At 36.7% G+C, this 22,348-nt stretch overlaps 1 protein-coding gene across 1 annotated transcript in view; it reads right to left on the minus strand.

Moving 5' to 3' along the window:
- LOC139740101 (CUGBP Elav-like family member 3-A) overlaps positions 1-22,348 on the minus strand; it is a 206,999-nt gene that overhangs the window by 70,508 nt on the left and 114,143 nt on the right. The window contains 2 exon segments of the mRNA XM_071650687.1: positions 7,257-7,324; positions 16,432-16,560. Of these exon segments, the coding sequence (XP_071506788.1) occupies positions 7,257-7,324; positions 16,432-16,560 (197 nt within the window).

Consider the following 22,348-nt stretch of genomic DNA (forward strand, 5'->3'; position numbering starts at 1 on the left):
TTTCAACTCCTTGAGAACTCGTACACAAACACACATGAATTACATATTACTTCCAATATGATTAACATACATTACATCAAATTTCCTTCCAAATTGCTTACCTTCAGACATTTTAACATCCCCAAACATCCCCAAATCATCGCAAGAACATGGACAGATTATGCGCTCGAGTCCTCTCATATTGCACTGCCACATATAGGTCCATACACAGCCGTCGATATGACTAGATAGACATGCATTGTTTTGAGTCATTGGCTGAGCAACGAATTATATTGAACAATTTATAAAAGAAAATGATTTCATTCTTGCAAACACGAACCTCTATTTTGGGGTCTGTTACTGAGTGTAACAATGAAAAGGTTGCAGTAAACACATTACTACATGTGGTACTACAATGGGCTACATCAGTACATGTGTATGTATATGTACATGTATAAAGCATTGAGTCTCCCGTATCCGGCCAAATCCCTTATCCGGATGAGCCCCGGTCCCGACTTGTCCGGATACGAGAGGTTCAACTGTAAAAAGAAACAACAACAACCACAACTCTGCTTTGATGCCTCAAGTTCGATGGTTTGTGTCAGATAAGTAAAAAAGGTAGAGAGAATGGAGTGCACTAGAAATGCACGCTAGAAACTTAATTACATGACTTCAGCTGCAGAATGTGTCATATGAAAGGCATTTTGGGACACTGCCAAATGTGGTACATAATGTTACCATGACAATATCAAGAAATTGTTACTTGGCCTTAAAAAAAAAAAACCAGTACTGAAAGGCTTAAATTCTTAAGTTCAGAGCAGAGTCCTAGTTGCCTTGGGCCTGCGTAAAAGATTTTACGTATACAATGTAGTTTTCAGTGCTTAAGTCATCAATGTACCATAATACATTTGAATATGATATTTTGCTATCAGAGTCACCTTTCAAAAAACTTTAGATAACATTTTTACTGGTGGCAAGGCAGCTATCCTTTTGGGATATGTGTTAAATGGGTAGTAGTGTATATAGGTTTGTGTTCAGCATATTTGCCTTCTGCTCAATGAGCCCTTGTCATATCTTATTTTATGCTCGCATGCATGGTAATGCAGTCACTAACAAGTCTAATGCACAAATAATCCCATCTCTTGGCTAAGATGGCTTATAAACATACAGTGTTGATGTTAATTTCATTCCTATGAATCAGCATCATGACACAATTTCTTTTTTTGGCATACATTCTGACGTTAAATTCTTTGTACACAAATACAGCATGGCACTCCTGAACCTTCATACCTACTTCTAACTAATCAATTTCTTGCACAACTCATATCATGGGAAATAAAGCTTACAATCTTAGCTGCCTTGTCAAAATAGTAATGTATATTTCCTATTGCTGCACAGATGCTCTGGAAAAATACAGTGGTGGAACTGTATAGTTTGATATCTAGATATATTATATTTCTTGCATGAGCCAAACCATGGCATATGAAACTAACATTTTCAGCTGCCCTGTCAAAACATATATTTCTTATTGCTGTAAAGATGCTCCTGATAACTATGACAACAATGGTGGAACTCAAAATCTGATCTTGTTCTTGGCAATGCTGCTCTCTCCCCTCAGTGTATATACAGTATGCATTAGGGGAATTTGTCCAGGCTTTTGGACATATTCATCATGAGAGGTGCTCAGGAAAAGGGGTTCTTCAAGTTGTTATGGCAACATGTACGGTTAATGGGCTTTGCATAATTACACTAATCCAACAGGAAACATAAAGAATTAATGTACTGAGGTTCCTGAATGCTTCAGATAGGCACATATGCACAAACATGTCCACAGACACACCATGATATCACACACACACACATACACACACACACACACACACACAAAAAAAATACCATCTACATATTACTCACACTGCACTGAATATTTAGTTTTTTGTTACCCCATCTAAAAACCAGAAGTGTGCATCAGTCAAGAGAAATGGACATTTTGTATGGAGGACAAGCATGAACTGTCTCTTTGGATGAACAAGGGGAGAAGGAAGAAATATGAGGAGAGATGGAGAGAGACAGACACAGAGAGATGCAAATACACTTATACAGATAAAAGACATAAATTAAAAAAAAAAAACCAATAACAACAAAATCCTGCATTCTTCGATTCCCTGATTCAGCATCCCGGGCACATAACATGACAACTAAAAAGAGTGCCTCCAGCACATCCCACCAGAGAGAATTCCCCTGGACCTACTAGCAGCATGAACAGATTACTTGAGAAAATTTGACGCTCGTCTACCTTCCCTTGGAGAAGGACTAATGTTGTGACACACTTTTCAATCAGATGCCTACAGATACAGAGGTAATGAAAATGAGCGTCACAATTATACATGCATTACAGACAGGTTGTCAGCAACTGATTGTCATTTTTTTCTGACATTCTTTTTCTACCTTTTATATGAAAATAACAGCCAAATTTCCACACAGCAAGTGTGCTAGCTTGAACAATAGAGTTATCGTTTCTACACTGTGCTTGTGTTTCTACATTGATAACAATGACTTCTCAACTTTCTTTCAAAGAGCAATCAGAAGGCCAGTGGTGACACATTAATAATTTGTCTAAAAAGTATAAATTTTGAATTATACATACATTTTGTGTATATTCTATGGTTATCATGCATCAATGAAATTTCATTTGCAAATATGTGACGGTATGTAGCTTTTGCATCTTTTATATAGATTATTCTCTGAGTCAACATCTAACTTGACAGCAGGTGAGAAATCTTCACTGTCATTCCAAGACCCTCCAGTAAGGCTTACAGTCTTGGACACAGTCACTGTAATGTGTAGCAAACAAGACATACTACTAGCACAGTGTCATTACATCCCACATGCCTATCCACATGTCAAGCATGCTCATATTCTCTACTTCTGCTACTGCAATAATAATGCTCTTTTTCTTTCAATGTACCAAACATGAACCAAAATAGTTGTGCTGGTGGTGATCAGTGAGAACAGGAAATTCATGTCTGAATAAAGTAATTTCTCTATACACTTTGCCTTTATTTCCTGCCCTTTGTTCATCCACCTGCTACTGTCCATGGGAAGGTTGCATTCTACAAAGGCACTGACTTCTCTTCCTCAAACACACCCTCCTACCCACACACACACACACACACACACACACACACACACACACACACACACATACATACATGTGTGCACATGCACATATAATATATATATATATATATCATACACATAAACACAAATATGTGTGTGAGCAATGGCATACATTTATGTATGTATATAATACATTGTATGTGCATGAGAAAAAGCAATTGTATATGGTTTAACATGGGTTTGTCATATAGCTTTGCTCTGGGGGAATGTGTTAGTCTTGTCACCAACAAATACTGTATACGCCATATATTTAGTGAGTCTAATTTTTCGCGAATCAGGACTTCCTGACAATTTCGCGAGTGGTTAAATTTGTGATTGTGGAGTGCAGTACTGAATGGAGAAACGTATGTGTGCACGTCACATTGATGTCAGGGTCAGACTCAATATTTTCGCATGTTTTTAAATTCGCGAATAGCACCAGACTCGCGAATTCACAAAAAACTCACAAAATATTCGGTGTATACAGTTAATATTTTGCATTTAGTGTACTTCCATCTGGAAATAACATTAACAAAGACTGTAAATTCAGCGATCAGAATAACTGGACCAAGTAGCTGAAATTCCTGCCATGGTTGTCTATGCAACTTAGCGAAAGATTCCAGCAGTGACACAAATCACTTGCAAAGCACTATTCAGGCTCTGGATAAACTCCAGGAGATCCCGATAAACACAATTACAAAGATTAGAACACAGATTGGTAACTTATGCCAGAAGTAAGTAGTAGCTACAACCACTGTAGGCCAAGTTGAGCCCTTTGAGCATTTGAGTGTGAGGATGTGAGTGAGTGTAAGTGTGTGTGTGTATGTGAATACTTAACAGCTTTGTCTCAAACTTTCATGGATATTTCTAAATATGAAACATGCCTATGACTCTTGATCATCACATTGAATGTACTACTCATATTGTTGACTGTAAGATAATTCTTCATGCTGCTTTGAGATCACCGTTGGTAATTAATCCTAAAAATGTCCCTTTCATCACTAATCACAGTCATCTGCAATATAATTTTTTTTTTAAACAAGGTGACTGTCCTGTTTTCTGATCCCTTCAAGCTTTCAATGTCTTTGAATTCATAATTTGTGGTGAAATAAAGATAGACTTTCAAGTTGCAGTGAAATAAAGAAAAGCATTTAGTAGTAGAGGGCTTCACAGTGCACCCACATATTCTTTCTTGGGTATGTATGTGGCCCAGATAAGGTCCTACCACTCTTGATGTTTCAGCAAGCATGTTTTTGCCATTTCTCTTGAAAACAGCAAGAACATACTTGCTGACATGTCGGGGATGGGTAGGCCCTCTTCAGAGCCACATACAAGAAAGAATACGTGGTGCACCATGAAGCACTCTACTACAAAATGTTCTGTCGTCACGGAAACCTTCAAAGATTTTAAAGATAAGCATGTTCTATCTATCAGGCACATTCCACATGCCTTTTATCGTAATAAATCCAGTGATGGAACAGTATATGTTACATCATGCTCTGATAAAATCAATACTGTTTGAGACCTAGGAATACTTCACTTTATGTAAAACCTTCTCCCTTTAGAGACTTTACTCTTCCATTTTCTACTTTATTCTCTTTTATTGTATATGAAACTGATACACAATGATATTCACAAGGTATTTTAGATAGTCTCCCTAGCTATGTCCTTGACAGGAGTTCTGGGGAAATGTCCCCCGGAAATATTAAACTGCATTTTCTTGACCCAAAATTTGGCTGGTAGAGCAATAATTTTCAGTCTGAGAGGTATCCATTCAGGTCCACTGTTTCAAACATTGAAAATATTGAGTGTGTACACATTTCATTTTTTATCAGTCCATATTCATTTAGGATTTTTAACACTGAAATTTACCACACTCTTTAAAAGAATACTGCGAAGCGACAGACCACAACATGCAAAGATTATGGTCAGTATTACCTCCTAATATGCAAAAGAACACAAGTCAGTTTTCAGCATCTTTCATGGGAGTGAAACTTTGCAATCACAAACCAAATGATCTACAGAGTGGAAAAATCAGAGGTGCTTTCAGAAAGAGATTGATTACTCATTTGAACATTCTTGATGAAATGTGACTTTTAAAGAGTTTAAGTAGAATAGCATAAATATCTCATGTCATGATTGATGAATTTGTATAAAATATAAATAATCAAGAAAAACATTAATGCTCTCAAACAGTGGTTTTATATAATTCATAAGAGCTACATCTATTTGTGTGTGTGTGTGTGTGTGTGTGTGTCTTTGTTCTGTATTTACCTTTTGTACACATAATCTGGTTTAAAGAATATACTACAGTTTTATCTATTTATTTTTTCTATTAAATCTTGCCAAAGATAGAACCTTGTGATTCCTTTTAAAAACAATATAACATTCACCTTTTTCACTTGTAAATAAATGAACTTAAAATCATTTTTCCATATCATTCTTAGTTTAATACATGTATGTCATGCTCCTTGCATTCTTTTGTTATCTCTATATTCACATTCATATCCTCTATCTCATTTGCTCTTCTTGGTATTGTTAAGAACAGACGAATATTTTGTTCTTAGATCTGGTATTGTTGTAAATATAAACTCAAACTAGGCTCAACTCAAAACAGACTACCAACCTGGCCCTAGGCAGTGAGGTGAAGACTAATAATGGAGCTATGCTCCTTTCTATGCTCCTTTCTAAAATGAGCATGTATGATTGATATTTTGATGATAATGTCACAGAATTGAGGTATCATGCTCTCTCTCTCTCTCTCTCTCTTCTCTCTCTCTTTTCTCTCTCTCTTACGCCCTCCCCCTTTATAATCTAATATGTTATATCAATCTTCATCATTTTTTTTTTTTTTGGGGGGGGGGGGGGGGTTCTAAGCATTATGTGAAACAAGCAATAACTTAAGGCCAGGAGATGCTAGAATGTATGTATTATTAAAATTACCTGTTGTCCAGTTTATCTACTACTTGAAAATCTGACAAAAACTTTGTTGTTTGTGATTTGGGACATACATAATTATACTGTAGCAGGGATTTTTATGGGTTTGTCAGTCTTTAATCATTCATCATATCTGGAAAACATCCAACTAGTCTGTTTGGTGATATAAATCTATTTTTGCTCACACATAAAAATCATGCAGCACGTGATATATCTCGAGTTGGTGGCACATCTATGTTAAACAGAAAGACAATATTATCCCACACCATAAACTCTACAGGTAGCAATTACTATTAATTGTCATCCTAGACGTATTACGTTTCACATTTTACTTTATCCTTTTACATCAGCGACAGGGTTCAGTAGGTATCTTAAAGGGATATGGTGCTAAAATAATTATGTGGACTGAGTGAATGCAGCAATATTATTAGAACACATCAGCAGAGTTTGAAGAAAATCAGACAATCTCTTCAAAAGTTATGAATCCTTAAAGTTTCTGTGCTGCTATCACTGGATGTGAAGACTAAAGCAGTTTGTGACATCACTGCAGGACAATGATATAAAGAAAATATAATGAGAATTAGGCATGTTTACATTTTTCTAGCATAATTAAAGAACACTTGACTGACCACTTTTAGAAAGCAGGAGGAATAATATTACCATTACCACATGTCAGTAACAAGTCAAGGGAGTGTGTACTTCTTATTACTGCATTCACTCAATTCACATATATTTTTTAGTATTATTCCCCTTTAATCGCCACTAGGAAAGTAGGGGCAAAAGACGTTGTGAAACTAGTGATGCATACGGTTTGCTCTTCTTCAATGAGTTATTTCCATATCTTGCCCTTCTCTGTACTTGGAATTTCCATGTGGTGTCGGACCCAGACAGTCAACTTCTAACCTTACCTCATGGGAGAGAGTGCACTGCAATGTATTTACTATCTCACAATGAGAGTCAAACATACGTTGACTCTGATGGCACTTGCCCAATGATGATGAGGACTCTCATGACTACCATTGTATAATTTGGACTATGCATGTCGATGTTTGTAAGTCTCTGTGTTAGTGCTAATATGAAGTAGCAAGCAGTATTAAGAAACATTTCTTCTATCATTTCTTGAAATACCTGTATAACACTGCACACATTGAGGAATGAGATAGGTGAGTCATACAACTTACCGACAGATTGATACTGTTAATGGCACCAGCAGCTTCTTTTCTTGTGCTGAATTTGACAAACGCACATCCTGGATGGTAGCAAATAAAAGCACAAGAAGAAATGAGTAGTGAGAGAGTAAAAATATGATGCTGTCACAATGTGTATCATCAGAACCAGGGTGACCATTGTGGAAACATTACTCTCTGAATATGTGTATACAAGCATTCTAAATGGCTTTATCATGTAGATATTTCACGTTATCAAAAATGGTGACGACAAATTGCTACATTACAAACAATTTTCATTGTGAGTCCATAACATTTTTTTTTTCTAGAACAGGAGTTCACAACCCATGATCCATGATACTCAACTCAAATTCATGAAGTTGCTATGTAAACCACTATAGACACTTTCAACATACCGTCTTGCGCCTTCACATCTTTTACAGCCACTGTTTACCATTGGGAGCAGTGATTTAAAAAATTTTCCGAGTTATCACATCTGATGCATACGTATAGTTCAGTTGTATCACGAAACACCCTACCAAACAAAAATTTTGCAATAAAGCCACAAATATAACAAGATACCACTAATTTTCTCAATAAACAATAACTGTTGATGGTTTATTGTACAAGATTTGAATAAAACTATTGTTCACATTTTGTATATCTAACAATACTTCACTTTGATTATACTGATTAACATTTCTACATTGGTTGTTTTGATCTCTAAATCACATATTAGAACTACTTTGAAGCACTGAAGCTGTTTTTTTTTTTCATCTGTAAACAGTGGCTTTAAATACAGAAGAAAAGAAAAGAAAAGAAAAGAAAGGAATTATACTTAGAATTGAAGGTTTCAACATTTTTGCTAAAACAGGCTTCCTGGGGTTATTCTGAAGTAAACAGCAGAACACAGACTCTAAGAGACTGGACCAGGTGTGGGTATAACAAAGAATCCAAAAGCTTGTGTCAAAGCATGATATTCCACAAGTAACAATAAGGTCAGGGTATGATTTCTAGCCTGAAATTATGTTCTCTATGTAAATAGATAGAGAACTATAGAGTACCTGTCTCTTGACATGAGCTTGCCTCAATCAGCCAGAGGCACTAGGGGTGACATGACATGCATGCTTTGTTGTTCTTTGCTGTGCTTGATGGAAGTCTTACTCATTTATATTTAAGTATAACACCTTCTACAATCAGGCCGAAGCTATACTACCAAATTATAATGTATTCCGACACACTGGATGGGTCATTAATTTTGTGCAATAATTGCATGTGAATGAAGTAGACAAATTTGCAAGCAAATTGCTTCCTACATCATTGAACAGAAACTGAAATAATTTTGTGATTATATTCATATAATACTGACATGCAATACATCATTTTTTATACATATTTCAAAAAGACATGAGCTTTCATCAGGCATTTTCACATCAGCCCGATGAAAATCCAAGCTCAAGATTTTTTCCGCGTTCACACAATAGCATGCTATTTTTTCATGCTCATTCAAAAGCTGAGCATGCCCAAACAGCATTGGTAGAGTGTGCACCTTCAAAAAATAACCTGCAATTTATGTGCAGGTTGCCTCGATCAATCTGGTCACACACGCTAGGCATGATGGGATGTATCGCGCTAAGTTCTTGAGGCGAACTGACATTATCAAATAGCGGCCCAGTTTACAAATCATCCTGCTATTTCGGAAATTACCCGAGTTTCGGTCGAGAAATTTTCTCGAGCTTAGCTTTCATATTATCAAACAGCATGCTATTTGGTCATCAGGTTATGAAAATCCAAGCTCGAGATTCTGAAAATAGCGCACTACTGTATACGCTGTTATTTTCGTGAACAGATATTTTCGCGAATGACGAGGTCACAAACATTTTTGCGAGATGTTGTTTTCGCGAATCAACGCGGACGCTTACGTTAATGCTCTATTAACACAGCGCATGGAGTCATTTTCGCGTGTTGTTAAATTTGCGATCCAACTGTGATTCGCTAAATTCGCAAAAATTAAACCCTCGTGAAAATAACAGCTTATACAGTATTTTGAAGCATTGGGCTGATGTGAAAATGCCAATTATTATTCCCAAGATATGGCGAGCATCCAAACTATTAGAAACTGATGACTGATTCCCCCCGTGAAATTTACTATGTACAAATAACAATGGACCCACTGCTTCAATTGTTCCTTGCAGCTGTATTTCTTTATCAAGAGGACTTCAACACATGAGTATGGCTTGGCTCTTTTGAAAAATTAGAGGATCTTTGACTCACGAAAGGAACAGCAGCAGTTACATTTAAAATTGTGGGAAGGAGTGCCAGTTACACAAAATGTCCCACTCATGTACACACACATACACATGTACACATCATAATTTATGCATACATATTTACATAATGTCCCTCTAAGAGGCATATCAAAATTACTCAATCACTAATTTTTCCTTCCTTTTCTCACAACTGTGGCAACATATGCCATCAACTTCAAAAGCATTTTTTTTTTATGGGGAAAAGCTAATGATGATGTATGCCCAAAATGCTGTATCAAGGAGCATAAATCTAAATTACACATATATTGAATGCAAATCAAAAATATTAAATGAGCCCCACCTTAGATATTACAGGATATGTATGAAGTAAAATTATTAACTTTAAGTAATCAACATTCGCTGAGGAGAGTGTGTGAAAAGAAATGCATTTTATTTCTTACTATTGATAGGTTTTTGGACTATTTACATACTGATTGTTGATCGGAATATTACAGGAACAGAATTGCTTCCAACAAATCTTCCAAAGACAAATTCAAAAAAGAATAGAAATTTGATCAAATATGATCAGACTGAGCATATTTTACCAAAGAGTTGTGTGTTATTTAAAAAGAAAAACAAGAACCAAAACAATTACTTGTATAATTCTTGTGTTCATGATCATCTGAATATTTTGCAGGGTGTTTTTTTTTTTTTAATCATTGTTTCAAAATAGATTTTTATGTGATTTTGAGATGATGTACTTTGACTCAAAACATGTTTTGTACTTCAGAATGTAAACCATATAAACTTAATAGTCCTCCAATGAAGCAAAGAGAAAATCAAAAACTTAAAAAAACTAGCTGTATATTGATGTAATATTTACACACAGTACATAGTATTTGTAAGAAATGAATGTTTGCAAACAAGAGTTTGCATGTCCCATATGCAGCTTAATTAGTATCCCCTGCATCCTTTCAAAAACAGGTGAACTCACTGAAAATAGCCAAAATACTAATATAGCCATAAAACAGGACAGATGTCTCTAGACAAATCCATCATGAATACTCATTACTAAGATGATATTCTTACAATCAGAAATGAAATACTTGAAATGCCATAAAACTTTTATTTTCTATAACCTGTAATCCATCACATTAGACAATGCACCTGCAAGTAATGCACTATTGTTACACAACACTTGTAGCTTAGAGACAAGGATGGAAGAGCTATCTTTACTCTAATAGAGGATCCAGTCATATGGTAGCAAAGTGCCACAGTACATTCTCATAAATGTGAGAGAGCACACAGAGTAAACTCAGTCATACAGGTTCTGCTCTGCCATGACTGTTGAGGTACAGTGCTCACCTGTTAATCAGGAACCACTTTAGTGGGAACCCCACTTAGGTGTAACAAAACTTGATGTAACAATTTTTCATATATATGTTATTTCCACCACTTAATTGGAACCACAAACTGCTTTATCTGAACAAATTCTGGCTGAAGCACTTTTATTGTCTAAAAATAAGTAAATCCTTAGAAATGATCAAAGGCATTTCATTTCCTTATCATATAGGGGTTATTTTCTAATCACTTCCAGACAGATTAGGCCGATTGCATAGTCTAAACAAATGCCATTACGCAGCAGGATGTAGTGCAGGCAGTCATATGATTATAATAATACTGTAAAAGTGGATATTTTCACGCGACTAATTTTTCGCGCTAGGCCAGGTAAGAAGAGTTTCGCATGTTTTTAATTCCGCGAAATCAAGACATCAAGTACAGGAACATATGGTAAAGCAGAAATATTTGCATGTTTTTATTTTCGCTCTAGCTTCTGGTTGCGCAAAATGCACAAAAATTTCCACTTTTACAGTAATAGTGGCTACTTGTATAGCACACAGGTCCACCTTTCGGTGCTCATGGCGCTTCAAAAAAAGAAAAGATATATATATATATATATATATATATACATGTTCAGACATGACAACAGAGAAGGAAATGGCAAACAACAAACAAACAGATATCAGATAAAGAATACAATTGTTCCAAACCTCATAGACTGCAATTATAGTCCTCAGTGTGAGAGGAACACATACATTTTAAGTTCAGATTTGAATGTTTCTGTAGATGACAGTTGCCTTAACTGAATAGGTAACTGATTCCACAATTTTGGTCCCATCACGAAGAAAGCATGATCACCCCATCCATGTTTTACTCTGGGTGTTTGGAGTAGCAATGCATCTGATGATAAACGTAGACTTCATGTCTGATTGTATTTGGGAATAGAGTCACGTAGGTATACGGGGGAAAAAGAATGAACTGAATGATGTACTAACAACAGAATCTTGAAAATAATCCTATTTTTTCTACAGGTAACCAATGTAAAGAATGGAGAATCGCTGATATGGAATCAAACTTATTAGTAAAAGTTTAAAGATTACACAACAAATTTGAAAAAATCTAACCAAGAAGAAATCAAAGCATGAATAAGTATCTCAGCTGCAGAGTTATACAAATATTTCCTTATGAAACTTAAATTACACAACTGATATCTAACAATCCGCTGAATTTTAGTTATATGACTTCGAAATGACATTTCCCGATCAAATATAACACCTTAATTATGGGCTGTTTTTGATGGAGTAATACAAGTGCTACCGATGTGGACATGACATGATTGGTAATCGACTTTACATTACTTAGCATATGCTTTGAACCCAATAAAAAAACCCTCAGATTTATTATAAAGCATTGTCAGCTTCTACTCATACACTTAGCACCCAATGCAATAGGGAGAATCACCTTGCCATCATGCAGTCTATACTCTCACTGTTAGTGCATATGGTAGTAATGTGTGTAGTGTGTGTGATTGTGTGACAGACAGCGTTAGAAGGAGGTATGAGTATGGTAAGAGAAAAATGTGTTCTTTCCAAGAAGTGTCAGCATATTTTATGTACATTTATGTACACGTTAAAGTTAGCAGAGTTGCCTCTTTCTCTGGATTGATAGGGTCATAGGCATCATGACTTGATATGCCCTAGGAACTCCAAAAAGGGTTATTTTGTGGATAAAATGAATACAGATTTGTTCTGATGATGCATTTGCCAAAATTATGCGACTGCTGTGTCTTTTTTTTTTAAATTGCCGTTTTGTGCCTGTGTGTCATAGCGCCTGTGTAATTGTTGCTGTGGTTATCAGTGGGTTTGATGACTGTGCATAGTTTAGTCCAGCCCACATACAGGGCTTCATGCTGTGTGGTTTGTACAGGCCAATACCAGTCACCACTTAAGTGGGAGCACTGCTTTAATGGGAGAAAAACATGTCTCCCGACCCCTCTTGATTAAGCAGTGACCACTGTACTGATATTAGGCTGAAAAGTGAGTAAAAAAGGCAGCCATCGCACAGTTCATTTTAGGTGCAAATATACAAAACAGAGCCAGCGAGAAGATGGGAAGGGTCATCGTGCAATTCTCGTCCCTAATGGCCAACACGCTAATGGCTATGTGCCACATGTCACTCTCAAGTGATTATGCATGGCTGCAGTGAATGTCAGTAGGGTACATACGTTCAGTAGTAAATTGTCAAAATCAAAACAAGCCCCTTAACATTGTTCTTCTGAAGATAAGTCATACTAACAACACTAACAAAAAGAAGTACGAGGTTCAGAGCCTAGTGCAAGCAATGATAAGTTAACTATTCCTAAGACAGGCTATACTCTGTGGAATCTGTGAGCTGTGAGCTGATATATTGGGATTTTGTACTGTTGTTTCTGACAATTCTATTCAATTCAAAGTTTATTTCATTTTTCGACAAAACATATATGTTACACTTCTTTTACAACAGAGAATAAGGTAAACAGAACATAATGCAATGAAAAGACTGTGCAATAATTGAGGACCTTATAGTAATTATACATTGTAGAAAAAAAGAAACAGAAGTGGTCGAAATGAAGTACATGTATAACTTTGCTTAAAGTGCGAAAAATGGAGAGACCCACTAAAAAGACAGAGCTTGTAGAATGTGGGCCCCTCTGGAAAAAAAAAAAAAAAACATCGATGGGAAGATTAATTGGAGCATCATAAATACAAAAGTAAAGAAGGAAGAAGAGGAAGAAATCTGGAAGCCCACTGAGAATTAGGTTCACAGATAAATACACTTACTTTCATAGACGCGAACAAACATGAAACAAGACTAGACAACAAAGTAGATGCTGAAGAAAAGGCTGTACGGGACAAAATGGAATGGACAAGACTAACAACGCGAACAAGCATGAAACAGGACTAAACAACAAAACAACTACTGAAGGAAAGGCAGTACAGAACTCATGTTGCAGATATTTTGAAGTCAAACCAGCTGACTGCTTTGAAATGCAGCACAACTCTTTCTAGATTTAAGTGCTTATTGAAGTGCTCTTTTTTTTTTAACAGTTAGCCATGAATGAGTAGGCAATGTTCTTTTTATCTATCCTGTCTGCTATCCTTATGTATACTGCATGTGTGTGTGTGTGTGTGTTGTGTGTGTGAGTGGATATAATATGTATGTATTAAAGGCATAATCTACCATTTGCAGAAGAAACAAAAACCCAGCATTAGTGCTTTAAAACAGTTCTAAAATATAAGTCAGGGACAGAAACAACCACTAAAAAAATTTGAATTCGTATAATCGATGTTCAGTACTGTTAAATACACAAAATGTGAACAATAGTTAAAATAAAAATGTTTCCAGACTAAACCGTCTACAGTTACGGTTTAATGAGAAAAATACTGATCTCCTTATATTTTAGGCTTTATTGCAAAAATTTTACATGGTAGGATGTTTTTTTGATACAACAGACCTACAAGTATGCATCAAATGTGACATCTTGAACATCTTTTAAATCACTGCTCCCAAAGGTAAACAGGACCTTTAATGTGAAGGTGTCTTGTTTATCTACTTGACTTCACGCAGAATTATTTGTAATGTTGCCATTGTAAAGTATATAGTATTATCATGTGTAGGCATCCCAATACAAGCACATGATGCTTTCAAGGCTGCCTGGCTCTCATTGTAAATGCCATTATCTATATGTTTTTGTGTTTTATTTGGCCGTATAAATGGCCTAAATTGGCCTCAATCAATCATCTTAGACTTATGATTTTTGCAGGTGTGTGAAAGTACCTGCAGAAGAAAAACAAAATAGAAACTTGCGAAAAAAGGTATGAAGCGCATTAAACTGTGAACATTCCAATGCAATCAAACTGCAAAAAAACCCCAAAAAAACAAAAGACAAAAAAAGTCTGAAAAGTGGGCATTGGGTACAGCAAAAAGATTTGAAATCAAAACTCTGAACTCTGAAATCCCTGTTCATAGTACAACAAATGGCCCTGAGAACAAGCAGTAAGAATCTCTGAGAACATTGTGATTCAAAACATGACATTTCTGATACATTTATGATGTGCAAATCAGAGGGCAGATAATGTTATATATTCAAAATACCAAATCATATTTGCATCTATTATTGTTTTTAACTTTCTGTCATATATCAGTCTCTTATTTTGCTAATTCACAAAGTCTTTGCTAGTTTGAGCTCGCCACACATACAGATGGATGGAAAGGACGCTTGTTTTGACAGACAAACAAATAAATAATTACAGGTTGCAGCTCGAATGTCTCAAAGTCTCATTCTCCCTTTAGCCTGTCTTCAAGGTTGAGAGATGTTTTCAACACCAGTCCTCAATCAAACTTTATAAATACATTGGTCCATGCCCAAGTCTTGGGTGCGTACCTATCTTGTGAATGACCTAGGACAATTAGTCTAACTGCAGAAATGTTGTTACTGATAAGTGACCGAGCACATGGGTGGAACAATGGGCAACAGCCTGTTTCCAGGCCGAGTGCCCTGTCAGACATAATTACATAGCTCACATAAGTTGATATATAAACCTCCTTAGGTCAAGGAGTGTGAAAGGAGCATTCATGCTCATTTGGTTTAGACTAAACATCAATTTGAATCTAGACAAAATGGGGACTAGACCATATACAAATTGCAGAAACATGTCAAGAGGAAAGTGAAAGAGAAAAGGAAAATAAGACATAGAATGTAAAAGATGGAATGGAGAGAGTGATTGAAAGAGGAGACTATACTGGCACTTTATCTAGAGTAGATATGCTTCTCTGAATTCAAGAGAGACAAATCTATAAAACATGTTATGAATTAAAATGTCTTAATGAAAGTTTTATTCAGTATTATGGATTGTATATCTTTTCGTACTGCAACTGCAATATCTGTATGACAGGAAAAAAAATAATCACCTGAGCTTCCACTGGTTGTTTAGTATTACTGCAGACTCAACATTCATTTGCTTGTCTGCACATAGAAGCATCTGTTTTTCCCATGACAAGCCTGTCACTCTCCAAATACAGAACATTCTGAGGAACAAAGGTATGTTGGGAAACTTCCCTGTCATATCAGACTTAAATCAGTTTTATCTGATACCAAACCAGCTGCCTTCAGGACTGTCTTAGTAATAACATATTGAATGTGATTCCAATGAAATGACCTGGCAAAGGAGGCAAAAGGTGCTAGTGGGCACAAAATCAAAATATTTCCATCACAACAGACAAGACAGGCATTCACAGTCATGGAGACAGAAGAAATAACTTAAACCTCACAGAACCGAGAAACAAGCAGGCAGGAACAATGGTATCATAATGATAATTTGAAGAAAAAGAAATTAAGAAGAAAACATTCACTAAAGAATGAAACAAGCTGAGAAGTAGTAGGACATGTGAACTGGAGTTCACAAATTGCAGAAATAGTCTCATTCACATATGGCAAAAAAAAGATACGTGGCTGAAGAAAGCATGGAAACAAATAGCATGAAGAGAGGAAGAAAAGCAAACCCCAGGATAGTCAATAGCAAACCCACAGTAGGGTCAAGAGAGTAATCTTATGTCCAAACCTCGACTGATTCCGTTAGGGTCCTTGAGAATGGTGCACTCGTCTATCTTGCCAAAGTGACTGAACATGGCACGGACTTCTTCCTCCGTCTGAGCTTTGTTCAGCATCCCAACGAAAAGCTTCCTATCTTCTGTGTAGCAGAAAAAGTGGGAACAACAGAGGGACAAATACGGTAAGGCAAATCAAGATTAAGAAGACACAGGCATGCCTTAATGGGGGACAGTTTCAGAAAGCTTGTAGATAACAGACATATGACCTCAGATCACCATATTGCTGACTAACCCACCACTCTACTGCTTGTTGTTTTGTTAACTTTTTGCCTGTCTGTCTGCTAGCCAGCTTTGACCTCTGGCAAAAATAGGCAAATAGTTAAATACAGTATGTCCCCCAAAAATTACAATCTGACTTCTGCATTAATAACCTTCAAAATGATTAAACTATCTTAACCCTATTTCAGGGTATAAAAATATAACATCTTACCTTGGTCTGTATTTTGCAGAAAACCCCATTCAATTTGATTTAGTGGTCAAATAGAGAAATGTAGATTGTTGCAAGGCCTGTCATGGGTCTGATTCTTCCAAGTTTAGCACTTGAATGCTTTTGGAAATGCATATTACTGTGTGACATACAGTATAGAGTGCTTTCTTATGTAAGAATGGACATACTAGTTTTTTGTTTTTGCTTATGCTGTCGAGGCATAGGTTTAAAAGTAAAACTTGTATTCTATTCTTTAACACTTTGTTAAGAGGATTTCTCACATTTAAAAAATGATCTGTTGTTCATATCTAACATCACCTGTGCACCATTTCTTTATAACTATCAAGCTTTGATACACACACACACATACACACACAAATATATATGTTAGTATGTTGTACAAGGATTCTCATTTTAAAAGCAAAAGCTTATCACAGTACCTGCTACCTCCTTTTAGGCACCAGCCTTTGAGTACCAGGAAAGTTGCAAAATTTTGAACCAGCAAACTAAAATTATAGATATTTAGAGGTACAGCTTAACATACAACATTGGGGTTTGCACACTCGAAAAAATACAATACACAAAAATATCACTGGTATCCTCTGCAGCAGAGGCATGTAATAAAGTCTGAACATGTTAACTGCTCATCTATGAAATAAGACATGTCAAAGAAGGGAATTCATGGCTGGGATATGAACTAGCAGAAGCCTCTTTGTAGTAGGAAAGAGTTACAGTTGCTGCAAGATAATTATGCAACTGTATATCACATAAACTTTGTTTCCACAGAAAATCTGGAAGTTATTGGATAATGAGTATGGTAAAGAAAAAAGGGAAACCTGTTGGGTAAACTGAACACTTAAATGCAAAAAGCACACCAATGCATTTATCCATTTCATATTGTAACATTTTGATATTGACACATTGGATTAACCCTTTTGGTGCCATGGACTTTGGAAAGTGTGTAAAATGCTATGGGGTTTTCTTTGTGAATGTGGATTATCAGACAAGACTTGGCACTTCACAGTGCACAAAAGGGATATGACTGCGGTTGACTCAAACTTGTTAATGATGTGTAGTCTACATGTACATGGTCTCTCTAAGCTGTCTCTCTACAGAGATTAGCAAGTAGTATTTCTTCATAAAAACCCACCAAATGTCCAAATTTTACTTATAAATGTTATGTCAGAAAATATGTGAGCTTTGAGACTAAGCCACATTCACTGCTGACAGCTGTAAACAGCAATTCATGATTCCCTTCAAGTGTACAAAACAATATAGAACAGCTCACCACACATTTAGCCCACTGAGGGTGAGTCCAGAGTATACTCGGGCAAGTGTCTATGGGAAATGCGTGTTGTACCAAATCAGCCCGTCCTCACTGGGTTAATGGCATTTGGCTCTCCAGACATCAAGTGACAACTTCCTGTCTACAATTTCCTCATTTTATCGCTAACAAGTTTGTCTGTCTCATCACTGCAGCACTACAAAATTCCTTTTTGGTTAGGGATATATAAAAACCCATCCAATTGATGCAAGATACAAATGAAACATAAAAAAAAAAAATGAATCTAACATGTTCACATCTAATGTAGATAATAAAGAAGTGGCATGAAGATTATATACAAGTCAGCAAACTTGATGACCTTTGACACTATAAAAGATGGAACACGGAAGGAGCATCACCAAAAACAACAGGAGTCTGGATTTGACCATCATACATCTGAGTACAAAACATTAATGATATCTGTCACAAAATGCTAACTTTATGGTGCACACAAGATACCCAGAATAATATGGCCTTTGGCCCTATAGGAGGTGAAACAGTAGGAGAAGCAGTATCAGAAATTGTAGGGGTCTAATTATCACCATGATGCAGGTCTATATGAGTTTTGAAAGAAAAATCCATCAGGAAATGTGGATGGCAGAGCACTACATAAGAAATGACCAAATGAAAGGCAAAACATTTGAGGGCAGCATAAACTAAAACAAGTATGGGTCAAGATTTAACGAAAATACACCTCTGTACAAAACTTAAACAAAATCCTTTGACAAATGGGGCCAGTAGAATGCAGAGAAGGAGACCATAGATATTCAATCAGTTTGTGACAAAACAAGTGAGGTCACTACAAGAAATGGGAGGCTAGATTTATAAACAAATACACTTCCAATTCGATATGAGTAAAATCCATCAAGAAAATAATGGCCCATTGGCCACCCACATGACATCAACCAAAATATGACCTTAGACCCTAAAAAGGGCAAAACACTAGGGACAGCAGCATTAAAGACATTAAGGGGTCTAGGTTTCACCATGAAACACCTCCATACCACTTTTGAAGAAAAATCAATCTAGAAATGCACACCACAGAGCACACACAAGAAATACGATATGGTGACTGCCTTTGATTCCGTACAAGGCAGCACATTAGGGGCAGCATCACCAAAAATTACAGGGGTTCAATTGGGGGCAGTAAGCCGAAATGAGCACAGGTCTCTGGGATCCCCAGAGGGTTCCTGGGGTGGGGGGGGGGCATGGTGCCCATTTGAACAAGTACATCTTTCATCATGCTAGCAATTACACATTGTATCAATTTGTGACAAATTTGACAATACATTTTCAAGAAGATAAAAAATGTGAAAATTGGCCCTTACTTCAGTCCCTTTACCTCACCCAAAACAAGCCTCAACTTGGTCACCCCTGGGTCTGACATGAATAAACATGAACAGTACAGTGATCTACGTAATTACATTACTAATTTAGCTAATATGGTACTATAGAATACTATACAGTACTGTACTGTATTGTGACATACAAGTATATACATTACATCAACCCAGCAATAATACCTGTAAAGTTTGGTAAAAATTTGACCATGCATTTTCAAAAAGATGCAAATGTCCAAACTGGTCCCTTAATCTGGTCCCCCTCCCTCGCTTACCCAAGCACAGGGAACCCCTGGATCTGCCATAAATTAACTTGCAAATACAGTCACCAATGTACTTACTCACAGCACTAATTGAGTCTGTGGCTAAGGTGAACTAAAAACAAAAATTTACTAACAGTTCCATTATTACTAAATACCACAATGAGTTCCAGTAAGAGAAAAAAGGTCATTCCCCTGCAGGTATCTTGGCACTCTCCTGTATGTAAACGTCATCATTATTTTTATTTCAACTGGAAATCTAATGAACGCAGTGTTCCTCAGAATGGACCAGTCATCTAGTCACACTCTTAGCAGTTACTCTGAGGGATTTGCCTCCTGTAAATATTGGAAGACAATGCCCTCTATTGACTCGGTCTTCTCCTCCTTGGATCTGTGGTACTCTTGATCTTAAAGGACAAGTTCACCTTCATAAACATAAGGATTGAGAGAATGCAACAATATTAGTAGAACACATCAGTGAAAGTTTGAGGAAAATTGGACAATCGATGCAAAAGTTATGAATTTTTAAAATTTTTGTGTTGGAACCGCTGGATGAGGAGACTACTACAGCTTGTGAGTCATATACGTACAACAGTATAAAGAAAATGTAAAAGAAAATTCAACATATTTTCACTTTTTTCGCATAATAAAAGAGCTCTTGACTTGCCTCTTTCTAAAGGCAGGGGGAATAACATTGCCCATAACATTTGTCGGTAACGAGTCAGGGGAATGTGTACTTTTTTCAAAAGATGGAATTTTGTGAAATTCTCTTTATATTTTCCTTATATTGTTGCACGCAAGTTATTCATACACTGCAGTAGTCTTCTCATCCAGCGTTTGCTGCACAAAAATTTTAAAAATTCATAACTTTTGAACGGATTGTCTGATTTTCCTCAAACTTTCAATGATGTGTTCTACTAATATTGCTACATTCTCTCAATCCTTATGTTTATAAAGGTGAACTTGTCCATTAAGTCCCAAAAGCGTACCAGGGCAATTACCCCTTGGTTAATTACTGGTTAGTGATAAGGTTAGAGTAAAGACTAGAAGCACTCGCAATCGAGCACATGACGTATCCCCCGAACCCGTCTCCCATACTCCATCTAAATTACTTTTTAGGCCAGAATTTTGTACGATATGGCAACTGTTGCAGGATACAATAAAATCCAAATAGGTGTAGGTGTATAGATTTGACTATGATACATTTACATACCAAATTTGAAAAAAATCGGTCAAGAAACAAGGCAGGGTCGCACACACAAGCAGACCCTGTAAAATTCACCTTTTCATGTATAAAGACGGAACAAGCGAGGACGCCATCACCAAAAACAATACGGGCATCTTCATTTCACTATAATGCACCTTTTTGCCAAATTTGAAGAAAATCTTGTAAGAAATGTGGCTGATAGAGCACACACAAGAAATGAGCATTGGCATCCAAAGTCGGAACACTGAGGGCGCCGTCACCACAAACTGTTGTGTCCTTCATGTAGAATGATCACCCATACTCCTCCCTAGCAAGTCTGAATAAAATCTGTTGGGTAACAATCAAGTTATTGCATAAATAAGCACTTTTGCACATTTTGACATGATCAAGATGACCTTTGACCCTGTAAAAGGTGGAACAGTAAGGGCAGCATTACCAATAGGTATAGATGTATAGATTTGACTATGATATATTTACATACCATATTTGAAAAAAATTGGTCAAGAAACAAGGCCAGCGTCACACACAAGCAGACCCTTTAAAAGTTACCTTTTCATGTATAAAGACGGAACAAGCGAGGGCGCCATCACCAAAAACAATAGGCCTCTTCATCTTACAATAATACACCTTCATGCCAAATTTGAAGATGATCAAAGAAGAACTGCAGCCAGTAGAGCGCTCACAAACAGGCCCTATTGAATTTACCTTTTCATGTTTAAAGATGGAACAAGCGAGGGCGCCATCACCAAAAACAATAGGCCTCTTCATCTTACCATAATACACCTTCATGCCAAATTTGAAGACGATCGAAGAAGAACTGCAGCCAGTAGAGCGCTCACAAGCAGACCCTATTGGTTTTACCTTTTCATGTATAAAGACGGAACAAGCGTGGGCGCCATTCACCTAAAACCATAGGCATCTTTGACTTATTATAATACACCTTCATGCCAAATTTGAAGATGATTGAAGACGAACTGCAGCCAGTAGAGCGCTCACAAGCAGACCCTACTGAATTTACCTTTTCATGTATAAAGACGGAATAAGCGAGGGCGCCATCACCAAAAACAATAGGCCTCTTCATCTTACCATAATACACCTTCATGCCAAATTTGAAGATGATAGAAGAAGAACTGCAGCCAGTAGAGCGCTCACAAGCAGACCCTATTGAATTTACCTTTTCATGTATAAAGACGGAACAAGCGTGGGCGCCATTCACCTAAAACCATAGGCATCTTTGACTTATCATAATACACCTTCATGCCAAATTTGAAGATGATCGAAGAAGAACTGCAGCCAGTAGAGCACTCACA

The sequence above is a fragment of the Diadema antillarum genome, unplaced genomic scaffold (assembly GCF_040938485.1).
Source record: "Diadema antillarum isolate AM-2024a unplaced genomic scaffold, OU_Dant_1.0 seq00000835_RagTag, whole genome shotgun sequence".
NCBI classification, from domain to species: Eukaryota; Metazoa; Echinodermata; class Echinoidea; order Diadematoida; family Diadematidae; genus Diadema; species Diadema antillarum.